The sequence below is a fragment of the Leptosomus discolor genome, chromosome 3 (genome assembly GCF_034619465.1).
Source record: "Leptosomus discolor isolate bLepDis1 chromosome 3, bLepDis1.hap2, whole genome shotgun sequence".
Taxonomy (NCBI): domain Eukaryota; kingdom Metazoa; phylum Chordata; class Aves; order Leptosomiformes; family Leptosomidae; genus Leptosomus; species Leptosomus discolor.
Genome location: NC_141393.1, coordinates 71937812 through 71950931, shown reverse-complemented (window position 1 = coordinate 71950931; position 13120 = coordinate 71937812). Strand labels below are relative to the sequence as shown.

At 51.1% G+C, this 13120-nt stretch overlaps 1 protein-coding gene across 3 annotated transcripts in view; it reads left to right on the top strand.

Moving 5' to 3' along the window:
* The window catches only part of ATF6 (activating transcription factor 6), an 81293-nt gene extending 69240 nt beyond the window's left edge, over window positions 1-12053 (top strand). For all 3 annotated transcript variants that reach the window (XM_086462548.1, XM_086462550.1, XM_086462549.1), the window contains one exon: window positions 9838-12053. In XM_086462548.1, coding sequence (XP_086318674.1) covers window positions 9838-10046 — 209 coding nt within the window. In that variant the 3' untranslated portion in view covers window positions 10047-12053. The remainder of the gene's footprint in view (window positions 1-9837) is intronic.
* The last annotated feature ends 1067 nt before the right edge of the window (window positions 12054-13120 follow it).

Sequence of the window (13120 nt, the reverse complement as noted above, 5' to 3'; positions counted from 1 at the left end):
AGCCCCAGCTGAAGAGAGCATGGCATATCCCTGTACAGCACAAATGCCTTCTGGGTGAATGTGGATGAAGAAATGATTGTCAGCACGAGCTGCCCCTCACTGTGAGAAGGGAGGCACCTTTTTCAGAGCAGGACTCGTACGTTAAAGCTGTAAACCTCCTGTTGCTTTAGCTGGGAGGCTGAAACCTTTGAAACGGACGTCTCACTTTTATTAGCGTGCTGCATTCAGATAGGCAATCTGCAGCATATGTGTATGATTTTTTTTTTTTTATTAACTGGCAAATGCATTGAATCAGAGAAGCTCAGGAGGAAGGTGCTCACCCCACACAGGCAGAAGCTTCACAGAGATGATGTTAAAAATAGTCTTCTACAAGCAAGAGCTGATCACAATATCTAAATAAATGAGGTAATTTTATGTATCCGAGTGAGACAGGTGGAAAATGCAGCTCACTCTTTGGATACCATCCAACCTATAAAGACATTTCAACTGTAAGTGAATACAGACTCTCACCAGCCTTCACTCTTAAATCAGTGAGACACTTCAACACTAGGATACAAATGATGCTGGGTGATAGAGAAGGTTCGTGTCAATGAAAAAGTCATGTTGCCTCTTGAAAAAATAATGAAGTCAAATAATTAAATTAATTTTATCAGTAAGTGCCAACAAATGAAAATGGAAGTACATACTACAGTTCAAAGGTAAGGGCTAAGTAAGAATAGGGAAACATATTAAAAGAAAATCCAGTAGGGTAAAATGCTGGCAAATGTTATGAAGATTGATTAAAGATTAAAAGCTCAGTGCAAAAGTCTTTAAAAGGACCCTAAAAAATCCAGTGGGCTTAAGTAACACATTAAAGTCAGTTCATAGAAGTAAGAAGATATCTTTTAAACAATAGACATTGTAGCCAAATGAGGGAATAGAAAAAAGAGGACAATTTCTGGCAGACTAAATGTCAAACCATAAGAAGTCAAGCCAGAAAAAGATATTGAGGAACAGCATGCCTGAGGCATAAAAAAGTAATAAAAACATTTTTCAGAGGAAGCCTGCCAGGGAATCTCTAATGCCTGTAGAGGACCAAGGTGTAAAAGAGCACTTAAAGTTGAAGTCAGCACTGTTGAAGGGAGGAGCAAAAAGTTCTTGTGCTGGTGTTAACCACTGAGGCTATGTAAATATCATAAGAAAGGCAAGTGACAAATAAGGCAAACTTTTTTAAAATTACCTCAGGAACTGTAAAAAATTTAGTCTCACTTTTGCACAGGCTGGATGAATCTATGAGAGCTGGGCATGCCCTGGTACATATGATAGATTGGGAAGAGATAACACAGCTTCTGCAGAGGAAAGTCCTACCTTAGTGCTCCATCGGAAGCCTCAGAGGGATAGCGAGTGTGAGGATAAGGGTGGTCTCTTCAGCACGATAACGTACCTGAGTGTTCAAAAAGCTTTGAAAGGGTAGTTCATCAGAGACTGCGAAAAGAAAGCAAGCTTTTGTGAGATGGGAGGGAAGGCTCACTTGTGGATTAGTATCTCTTTAAAAGGTGGAAGCAGATGGTCACATTTTGCAATGAAGGGGATGTTACCAGTAGACTCCCACACAGGTCTGTGCTGGGGAGATGCCCATGCATCTCCAGGCACAGGCTTGGAAGATCTTGTGAGGGAGTGAAACTGTTCAGCTGGTGAAACTTGATGTGAAAAAAATGGAAAAGAGTTCACGGGGGAAAAATGTTCCTGGCCAAATACACAATGGCAGGTTCTAACCAAGCTGTTACTTCTCAGAGGAGCCGCTACGCATCCTTCCCTGAAGTGTTGGCTTAGCCGAGGAAGAAGTGCGCTATAATTTATTGGAGAGAGAGTAGAAAACAAAACATGAACCATCTTTACAGCCCTGCTGAATCCCCAACTTCAATACTATACATTTTTGGTCATGGATGTTTATATATAGGTATAAACCAATGAGAGATGCAGGCAAAAAGCAACAGGAATGAACATTAAGTGTAACAGTTTCCCTATCACAGCAAGGTAGGGGTGGCTGAGGGAAGGGTTATAACAGAATCTGAAGGACCACAAATGGTGTAGATGAGGTAGCTAGGCAGCAGTTATTTATGATTTCACGTGTCACCAAAAGTACATTCTTGCTCTGACTTTTGCTTGTGCTACTGGTCACTGTTAGAGGCAGAAGTACAGGTTGGATGGGACTTTGCTGCCAGGACTTTGCTCTCCTGCCTGTACAGAACGGCTGTCCGTAGGCAGTACCAAAGCTAGAAAAGGAGAGCGGCCAGTCCGCCAGCACAGCGAGAAAAGGAGGCGCTTGCTGACGTTTAAAACCAAAGGTAGCATTGGGCCAGAAAGCTTTTCCAGCTCTAACAGCATCTGTAGGATGCTAGGCCCATGGCAGGGATCAAAGGGACCGTGCCCATGCCTCCCAGTCCCTCCCTGCTGCACTCAGAGGGAGCAGTCCCCTATGTGCTGTCCTGGGACAAGCCCGCCAGCCCTTGTTCTTGAAAGAAGCCTTTACTGGAATGCCTTTCTAGGCCACTCTCCTGTGTACAGTTATTTGTCTTGTAAGTGGGTATGTCTGGATCTGCAGGCTGTGTGGGGAGTTTGTTTATACTTTTTGTGCCTCCCACGCAGGCATGGGATGGTTCTGCCTAACAGAGTTGCTCTTTCTCCAGCCTCTTTCCTTCACTCCCAAGAGAGTTTTCTGTACAGCAACACTGCTTTGCCCCTTGTCTTTGTTTTCTTTTCTTTTTTTTTTTTTTTTTTCCCTTGTCATTAGCATTGCCACAGCTGGTTAGGTTTCAAATGTGGCCATCCTGCAGCAATGATACCCTGCCAACAACACGCATATGCACAGCCAGTGCTGTCAAAAATGTCTCAGTATTTCTGAGAAATACTCTACCTGAGGGAGCTTGGAATGATGTGCCTGGGAGGGTCAACACTGGTGATTCTGATCTTCTCTTCTTGAGATGGGCATTGGCTGCCTCTCCAAAACAGTAAGAGCAATCACAGTAGCTCCACACTGGACCCTCTCCTCTGTAGCTCATGCTCTTTCTCTTAGAGGGAAGTGTCTGTGCAGCATGAAAGAAGATTGGAAGGGGAGGTGGGAGATCAGGTGGGAAATGATCCCTGGGAAGAGCCAACTTCCCTTCCTCTCTCTGAGACCTCCCAGGGTAGTGCAAAGCACCATCTGGCACAGATGTGCCGCTGACCGCGTTGTCCACCGGCACTGGCCTTTTCCAAAAGTCACGTAGTAGTGTAAGCTAAGGGCATGTTGTGCTCCTGATCCACAGCCAGTGCAAATCTCTCCTGTGGCTCCGTTGTTTACTTAGGAGGCCACAGTGAGCTTGCTTCCTCCAGTTTTCTTGCTTACCCCTCATGCCTGTATGTATCCCCCTTGGATAGCCCCTGGCACCAGCGCTCCAACAGCTCAGACATGGGGAGAGAGCCTGTCTCCTTGCTGTCAGCTCGTGGCAGGTCAAAGTGACTTTGATTACGTGGACCCGGTGTTTCTGACCATGGCCCCTGTTCCTGTGCACATACAGACCCAGCAGCCTGCCTCGCTGTTTGAGAGGTGCTGGGAAACCTGGAGCGCTGAAATGCCCAGGATCTCACTTAACCTGTGTCAGACACTGAGGACGGCTGAGTCCGCCAAGGTGAGGCCATTGCAACTGGTTTGTTTGGAAATAGTTCCAAGTGGGAATTTACTTTTAAAAAGAGAAGTTATTTGTGTCGCGATGTAACTTTCTCCCTTGTCTCAAATAGCCTGTCTAACAAGCAAATCTGTAAATGTTTTAGGAGCCGTGCTGCGTTGTGGCAGTGAGTATATTTTTAGTCCGTGTAGCTGTTACAGTAACACTGTTTCATTTATATACTTATTTGGTAGTGTATACCAACGCTTCAGATGGAAACGTTGTCCAGATGTGCTGGTAGGACAGTCAGGGCTGCTCAGCGGAGATGAGATGGAAGATCGCAGAAGTGACAGTGCGGAGGAAGCCCCCTGAATTATGACTGGGGACAGCTGCAGCCCTTCAACAGGCCCGCCCCAGAGCTGCGTGCAGCTGGTGCCCTCGTCTTCTTGCACTTGCGCTTTCCGAACCCTGTGCTGCCCTAAACGTTAGCTCTGTTTTGGGCCAGGGCAGGTTCCAATATAAATTTGGTGCTAAATCATTCTTTAAACCAAACTTCAGCGTCGTCAGCGTGGTGCAGCTAGCACAAAGCAGCCAGGTGCTGGAACACATCTGGTGGCTCTTTGAAAGCTGCCTCGGTTCCGGCTGCTGTGATAGATGGGGCTGCAGAAAGGGCTCCGAGTGTAAATGAACTCTGACACAGACTTTCTTTGGAATCCAGTGTGGCAAAGCGAACTTTCTCGTTAGAAGGAAATGTGGAAAGTATAAAGGGCATGAGTAGCTGTACAGCAAAGATGGTTTTAAAAGAGTTGGTGGTTTTGTATCACCTTACACAGAGAGAATTCCGTGGCACCTACTTTGACATCAACTGAACTAGTTCCATGGATAGGAAATTCACTCTATGCTCTTGGCCACGAGAAGGGGATGATTCTCTAGCCTTATTGACAAAGACAGGTACTTAAAATAAAGATGGGACAAGTAATTTCCCTTCCTGTATCTTACCAGAAGAAGTGAGGACACGTAGTCCAGATCTGCGTGGTTGACACTAGCTTAACTGTGTATTCAGTGAGCACAGTGGGAGTAGAGCCATGCAGGTTCTGACCACTTTTACGAGTCACCTACTAAGAAACCAGCCAGTAGGTACGTGGGTTATCTACTGCATAGGCAATTGGGGCCTTAGAGAAGAGTCTGAGGATTTGGGATATTAGGAAGAATTTCTTGACTGAAAGGGTTGTCAGACATTGGAACAGCCTGCCCAGGGAGGTGGTGGAGTCACCATCCCTGGAGGTGTTTTAAGAGACGGGTAGATGTTGTACTTATGGACGTGATTTGGTGGTGTTGGTAGAGCTAGGACAAAGGTTGGACTCCATGATCTTGGAGGTCTCTTCCAACCGAAACTGTTCTGTGATTCGATGATTCTACCATTTGTTCTGATTTATTGCAGAACAGACTCTTAAGATTTTCATTGCCTGGTTCTCAAGTCCTGTCTTCTGCCTTTCTCTAAGACAGCATCTCTTATAGAAGTAAATGCCTGATCTCAATGATGGACATTTGAACATTCAACTGATTGACACGTGTCAGTACTGCTAAAGGGAGAAGGAAGACTTTGCTTTTATGGTCTTTCTAATAAGCCAGTTTTGAAAATGTAGCGCTTCAAATATGAAGACAATCTTCCATCATCTTTGGTAATTTAGAACAGTAGTTACTACCCTCAGCCTTATTTGCTAAACATTTTTGGTTTGGACTGCAGACTTCAGCTTTCACCAGCTGGATCTTGCAATATGTTTGTTTTTAAGAGGAGCTGCCATAAACCCTAGAGAGCAGCACTGGGGAATTAGACTTCTGTTCCATAGACCAGCCTTGTGCTGAGAGTTTGGTACAGCCCGTGAGAGCCGGTGAGCCTCTTTGAGAAGGTGCAGTCAGAAAGCAGCAACGCTTGGCACAATTACCTTTGCTGTTAATTTGAAATAGTGTATCATCTGAAGCACAGCTTTTAAACCTGTTAACAAATAATTAACTGCAACACAGCCTTTTGGCCTGGGAAGGATAGCTGCTGAAGCCTGAGGCTGTATGTTCTGCACTTCAAAGAGGAGCAAGAAATCTGTTTATAAATCCAGACACCTCTGCAGGAGATCTGTTCCTGTGTTTTCACTTATGTAATCCCGCAAAACATCAGTCATAGGTAATTCAACACAATAAACTTTAGAAATACTTCAGTGTTGGTGTTGCCGTGGGCTGTTACGCATCCCTGTGTAATTCACGTTGGTAGTGATGACCTTCTAGCCAGCAAACGAGCAGCAACAGTGGGCCGTAACTTTGGGCTGTCAGGCCTGCCTTCACAGACACCCCTGCCTGCATTTGCCTCCCTGTGAGGTGTGAGGGGTGTGGGCTCAGGCAGCGCAGTACACGCTGACCCGAGCGCTGAGAGAAAGCACTGGTTACGTGCGCTGACCCCTCCAGAGATCAGCCACATGCAACTGGTGAGCTCAACCATCGTCAGGGTCTCTCTGGAAAACCCACCTTGTGCTCCACTGGTGTCTCCCAGACGTTGGTACTGCTGGATGGCCCCATGGAAGGGGAAGGAAAGAAAGCCTGACTGGGCTGTTTCTAAAGGATTAATGCAGGAATCACCAGGCAAAATTGTTGGCCTGTTCTGTGGATGAGGTCAGACCATGGGGTCCCATGGAGAACCCACAACTCTACGCCTGATATTGCCCACTTGCTGACAAGGGAGTAGGAATAGCGCAGCTGCACATGTCCGGCTACATAGCCATCAAAGAAACGTGGCACAGTTCTCACTGCCGTCTGAACCGTGGGCACGGGCAGTGTGCGTCCCTACCCTGTGGCAAATATCAGCTCAAATCTCACTGAAAGGGCTTTGCCCAAGTTGCACTGCCACGTCTTTGTCGCAAGGAAAGAGCAGATGCATCAGACAGTCATCACAGCTCTCTTGACGTATATTGGCTTCTTTATGGAGCTAGGCTCCGCAATGATTGATTGCAGTCTGCCCTAAGGGGCTCCAGTCGTGAACAGGCACCTGCAGCTCACAGAACGGCAGGGCCAGAAGGACCGCGAGTGCCTGCAAGTGCCTATGCCTGTGCGGAGCAAGGGACAGGTACCCCAGGTCTTGTCTGACAGGTGGTCATCCAGCCTTTCCTTAAAAACTGCCAGTCGTGGAGATCCTCCGGTCTCCCAAGGTAGCTTCATCCAAGGTTTGTATTTCGGCATCATTAGAAAGTTGGTCAAAGATAAATCTGTTTCTCTTGAAATCGAGCTGATCGTTTCTAGTCCCATTGTGCTGTTGGCTTATCCACAGTGATCCTCTGCAGTCCTCAAGCTTTTTCTGCAGCGCTTCTGCCCAGCTCCATTTTGTACTCATGTTTTCCAGTTCTCCTGAGCCTTGTACTTTGCTCTGGCCTTGGTTGAAATGCATCCTGAAGATTTTGGACAGCTTCTCTCTTTTATCGAAACTGCGGTCTAATCCAGTACTCCATGGTGGTTGAAACCTCTCCAGTTTAGCATCTTCCAGAAATCTTACAAGTATGTTCTCTATTCCTCATCCAGATCATGAAGCAGTTTAATGGCATCGAGCTCAGGACAGAGCCATGTGGAATCATTTTTGCAATGCCTGCCCCTTTGACAGTGAGCTAGTCTTTCCAAACATCGGATTGTGCTGGCTGCGTTCAGGTCACGTTTGCCTGTTGTTTTGCTGAGAGCATCACGTGGGCTTACACAGAGCATCAGCCCTCTGGGCTGGGGTGGGCCAGGCAGGGCTCTCCAATGGTGGCCAGCTAGCCGGGGGCTGGCATGGCTTTCCGACTGCTCCTTTCAATGCAGCTGGTCGAGGCACCCAGCAGCATCACCAAGCAGTAACTGCTGTCTTTTCAGAAAATCCTGCCTCCTCTTCTAAGTCAGTTTGGTGCTAATGGCGATGAGAAAGGCTGCTAGAAATGTCTGTAGTGGGAACTGAGCCGTTCCCACTACTGTCCTCATCCCTGTGAGACAAGACCCTTTGCAGAGGCTCCCTGCAGCAGTTCTTCATCGGCAATACCTTCAACCCAAAAGAGGGAAGAATCAGATACCTGTCTTCAAACCTGACTGTCACTCCTGGGCTAATTCACAGACGCAGGGCAGGATTCAGGCACTTTGCAAATGTCTGAGTTGGGGGGGTGAGTCCCCTCCATGCCTGCTGGCCAGAGAGGCTCGTTGTGAGCGCAGTTCCTCGCAGCTGTCTCAGCCGTAGTGGCCTCAGAAGACACAGAACCTCTTGCGCAGGATAGCAGAGCTGTGGCTTACTTCATCATGGTCCACTGAGTCGTGGGGGGAGCCTGTGTCAGCACTGGGAGAAGCCAGATCCCAGCTGGCCGAGATGGGCTGATCTGGTTCCCATGCTCCCTGCTGCCACCCACGCCGTGCAGCTCCCTCCCTCTCATAGGCTGCTCTTTGGGATTGCTCTTCTCCTCCGTGTTGCGCAATGCCAGGGAACCTCATGACAGCCCGCTGTGCTGGCTGCTGCGGGCAGACACGGGGAAGTCTGCCTGCCTTACCGAGAGGCTTTCCTGGCCCTGGCCGCTGTCCCATCCCACCTCACCCACTTGTGGCTTTCAAGCCCATTTTCTTACATAGCCGGGGTCTGGTCAAGCTGTCGTCTTTGCAACGTGAGAGCTGAGGAGCTGCGTTTTCAGTTTGCTGTGTCACAGGGAGCCTGTCTGTCCCTGTTTGCTCCCTCCAGCCCAAAAGCCAGGCTCTTACCCGCCAGCTTCTCCTTGTGCCCCCAGCTGCCCTGTGCAGCCCTCCGTCCTGAGCAGCACCACCAGCCCAGCCCGCTCCGCTGTCGGGTCCTGAGCCTGCCGGGTGGGAACCAAGAGCACTTCCAAAGGATGAAAGAAGGGCTGACCTGGAGGGATGGCCTCAAAGAGGGTCCCAGCTGGGGGACCCTGGCAGGGCTTTAGCAGCAGCACCACAGCCAGAGGGTCGAGGTGTTTGGGTCAGTGGCACAGAGACATGCACAGCTGCTCCTGGCCTCGGTCGGTCAGTGGCACATACGGAGCTTTTTCCATTTCATTTCTGCAGGTGGGAGCTTTGATTTCCCTTGCAGGCCCTCAGCCCCCTTAGCAAGGGTTTGCTCCTGCTTTTCATTGCTATACCAGACGTATTTGACTAATGGCTTCTACAGGTGGCGTGGGGTACAAGAGGGTCCAGCCACAGTTGTCAGCTGTCATCCAGAGTCAGAATTAATCCAGGAAAACAGTAAAAATTAGTAATGTATATTGCATTCCTCCAATCCATACGCTTTCCATTAGGTGATCTTCCATCCTCCTCAGCACAGAAAGAAAACCCTGCCGATGGCAGTCAGCGTTTCTGACTCTGAAAGGCAAGGATTGGTCGTGCCTGGAAATCCGATCTCGGCGCTCGCATTCCTGGACACACTGTCTATGCAGGGAATAGTCTCCCACCTTCAAATCCAGGCAGCAGATGCTGGCCATGTGCACAGCCTCCGCCTGTAAGCCCAGGAGCTTCTGCTGCAGCAGACGTGCCCAGCCTGGGGCCGCGCCGGGGTGGTGCAGCCCGGCATGCCCTTGCGCCGGGGTCCCTTGTGCTGGCCTGGGTCTCCCCGTGTCTAGAGGTCTCTCAGGGTAATGGCCTTGTCCGGTGTCACTACAACATCATGCAAGTACAACAGCCAGGTCAGCGTGGTAATGGGGCACAGTTAGTTCTTTTGAGAGATCACATTTTAACTTTTGTTGCTAATAATCTGGTGAATAAATTCCTCTAGATCCTCAGTGTCAAGAGGGTTATGGTATTCTTAAACCAGTGAAAAGAAAGTGAAACATTCAGCTTGCTCAAATAAGCCCTATCTTCAGTCAATCACCTCAATCACGCGAACAGTTCGGTAATAAATGTAGTACAATTCAAACTCCATTGGTAATTATGTGCAGATGAAGAAGGGGAAAAGACTTACGTTAATGTCTAGGTGTGACTGCACATGCTAAGTGTGGCCTGGGCTCTTTGGGGTGTCACGAGCAGGCTGGGGCTGTGCTGCGTGAGATGGAGCTCCACGTGTGGAGCTGCAAAAAGGAAGGGGGTCCTCCCGCTCCACCTCCTGCTCCAGATGAAAAAAAGGTCCAGAAAGCTCTGCTTTTGGTACTGTTGGGTCACTAGCTTGCGGGGCTAACTCTTTTTCTTTTTTTTAATCTTTTTTTCTCTTTTGCAGAGAATGTGATCAACGGGCAGGACTATGAGGTGATGATGCAGATCGACTGTGAAGTGATGGACACCAGGATCCTCCACATCAAAAGTTCATCTGTCCCTCCATACCTCCGAGAGCAGCGCAGAAATCACACTGGCACCTTCTACAGCGCTTCGCCCTCTGTCCCAGAGATGCCCCATGCCCTGAGGGCTATTGTCAAATCCCTGCAGTAGCTCCTGCGGGCCCTGCACCCGGCATGCAGCAGGTCCTGCTGCCAGACTGAGCCCCTTCGCTGGCAGGTCCCTGGGGCTCCCGGCTCATCAGCGCAGCAAGGGCAGACCCTGCTTAGCCCGTTCCTGTGCCTGACCCTACCCAAGGGCCGCATCCTGCCCAGGGATTATACGGCTGAGCTGGCCCCTTGCTGACAGACCCGTGCAGCGGGTGATGCCTGGGGGTGAGGCACGCTGCTGCATCCTGGTACCGGCATCAGCGACGGGGGAACACAGGCCGTCCTTGCTACTTAGGCACCGTCCAAAGTTGTGGGGTTTTGGGTTTTTTTTTTGGTCCCTGTTAAAGCACCTCCTGAGGTGGGGTGCGGAGCACTGGGGTCCTGCTCAGAAACACGGCTGCAGAGGCCCAAGCTCAAGATCAGGCCCCCACCCCGCCTCAGCGCGCTCCGGGCAGCAGGAGGAAGCCGTGTCCAGCTCCCAGCTGCAGGTGCAGGGTGAGCCGCAGCCCTGCACCCCACACCAGCCCTGCCACCCCAGTCCTGGCCCTGAACCCCAGGAGTGGGAGCATCCCTCCTCTGCCACAGTGGAGCCCCGCTCCTCCTCTGCCCTACACGCCTGCCCAAATCCCTGCCTGCATGTACACACACACACACACACACACGCATGGCCACGTGGCAGAAGGCTGGGGCTTGACCCAGGGGTGGTGATTTAGTGTAGCACGTGCATTTCTAAAGATTGTACTGCCGGGGGAGGGGGGGTAGGGTTTTTTTTTATTTTTTAATTTTTTTCCCCCTCTGATTTTTGTTTGGTTGTTTTTTTTCTTTTGGTGATGCTTTTCACTAAAGGCCTACAGAGCAGCGCTGGCCCTGCTGGGGCAGAAAAGCTGCTTCAGGTCAGTGGGACACAGCCACGGCACCTTCCTACTGAGGCACAGACACACACGCACACTCAGACTCACACCCGCACACCCCTTCTCTTCCTTGCTAGCACTGACAGCCACCCATCACGAAGCAGCGGAGCGTGCCGTGCCGTTTGCCCCCAAACACTGAGCTACGAGCCACGGCTCTCACTGCAGTCGACTGCTGCCATTCCCAAGCCCGCTGCAGAGCTCTGTTAACTGGTCCCAAGCTTGTCGGCCAAGCCCTGAGCCGGAGCTGGGCCGAAAGGCTCCAGAGCACAGTGCACTGTGGTGCTCAGCTGGGATGAGACGCCAGCAGAGCATTGGCCTTTCGTAATGGCTTCAGCATGTTACATTATTATTTTTTTCCCCCTTTGCAGTTAGCACAGAAGATGATGGGCTTCAGTTTGCCAGCCAACTGCCTTTCCTTCATTGTCTGAACCGCTGACTGGCTGATGTGGGTTTTTTTAATTAATGTTATTATTATTATTATTATTTGTGTGTGTGGCTGTTAGGAAATAAAGGTTGATCCTGCAGCAAGACGAACAGCTTGGGGGAGGCAAGGAGGAGGGTGAGGAGCAATACACCCCTGTAAAGTATGTGCCTTGCAACACTATGGAAAAGCTTTGCCCTTTGCCACGTAGTCAGCGCAAGCTGCACAGGCCCCCCGTCCCCTCGGTGCTTGCACTGCTGGGAAGCAGCCGGGCTCGGCGAGGGGTTTGGCTGCGCTCCTTCCACCAGTTCGTTTTCCTGGCCCCGGCCCCACCTGACTGTGGGCCAGCTCACACAATAGTCAAAAATAAAAACCCCAGCGGTGCCCCAGCCAGAGGCACGCAGCTCCCCCGCCGCCCTGGGTAGGGGCAGCTGGCTGCTCTGGAGGGGGCATTTGCTGTCAGGGAGCCGTGGAAGGGACCTGGCGGTGGTGGCTGAGTTTGGCACGGCCCAGCACGTTGGAAAGAGGGTTGCTGGGGGCTGGGGGGGCTGCTGCGGCACCGCATCCTCAGCCAGCACCCGTGGGCTCCTGTGGTGGCGAGCATCTCTCATCCCATGTAGTTCTATTCTCTGTGTTCCTAGCACTGAAGGCAATAAAATGGTTCTTTTATTTATTATTATTTTGCTTGCTAATAGCGTTTTACTGAAATGACTAGAAGGCAGGCGCCACCACTGCTGTCGCTTGGGCAGCGGTGTGGCTCTGCTTGGCACAGCGTTGGCACTGCCCAAGGCACATGCACCCAGACACCCCCTTCCTGCTCCTGGGGAGGGGGCAACCCGCAGGAGCTGCTCACCCAGAGCCTGGGGAAGAGGCCGTGAGGGGTCCTCACTGCAGTCCCTGGTGACCTGAGGGCAACTGCAGACATGACAGAGCCAAGCTCGTCTCAGGGCTGGATGTGGGCAAGCCAGGCGCAGGTGGCCTGGAGCCCCTGCAAGAAGTCCCCTCCAGCCAGCATGCCTTGCTGCCACTTGGTATGTAAACTGGCACTCCCCAAACCAACCAAAACCGACCCAAAAAACCCCCCATGCATTTCCACACACCCAGAGGGTGAACCAGAACCAAAGAAAGCCCTGAACACCTGCGAAGGTACTTGATCTTTTATTGACGGCAGGTAAATACAAGATGCTGCTGGGCAGAAGGGCAGGGGCTGCGCCTCTGCCAGGGGCTCCCGGTGGCCAACAGCCAGGACCAGGGCGAGCGCGGCCATGAGAGGGCACACGGGCTGACACCCTGCAGGAGGAGGAGGAGCAGCGCGATGGGGAGCAAGGCCTCCCCCAGTCCCGAGGGCTCCCCCAGCCCTGAGGGCTCCCCACCCAGGCAGCCCAGCACCCGGCTGAGCAGAGCCTTCACCCAGCAAATGCCAAAAAGGGGACTATTTGGGGTTAAAAAATGAACAAACGAAAGCCATCTACACCTATTTACAGTGTCCCCCTCCTGGCACCAGCTCGCTCCAGCCTTGAGTCAGGGCTCAGAGTGTGCCCAGCCCGCCAGAGTAGGTTGAAAAGGGCAGAGCCCCGGCCGGAGGGGACAGTCCTTGACATAAGTGCGAGCACCAGGGGCTGCCAGAGCTGTGCTCACAGCCCCATCGTACAGCAGGATCTCCAAAGGGCCTGCTGGCCATCAGCTGGGAAGATGGTCCTGAGAGACGGGGCATTCCCACGGGACACGTATATCCTCCACCAGGAC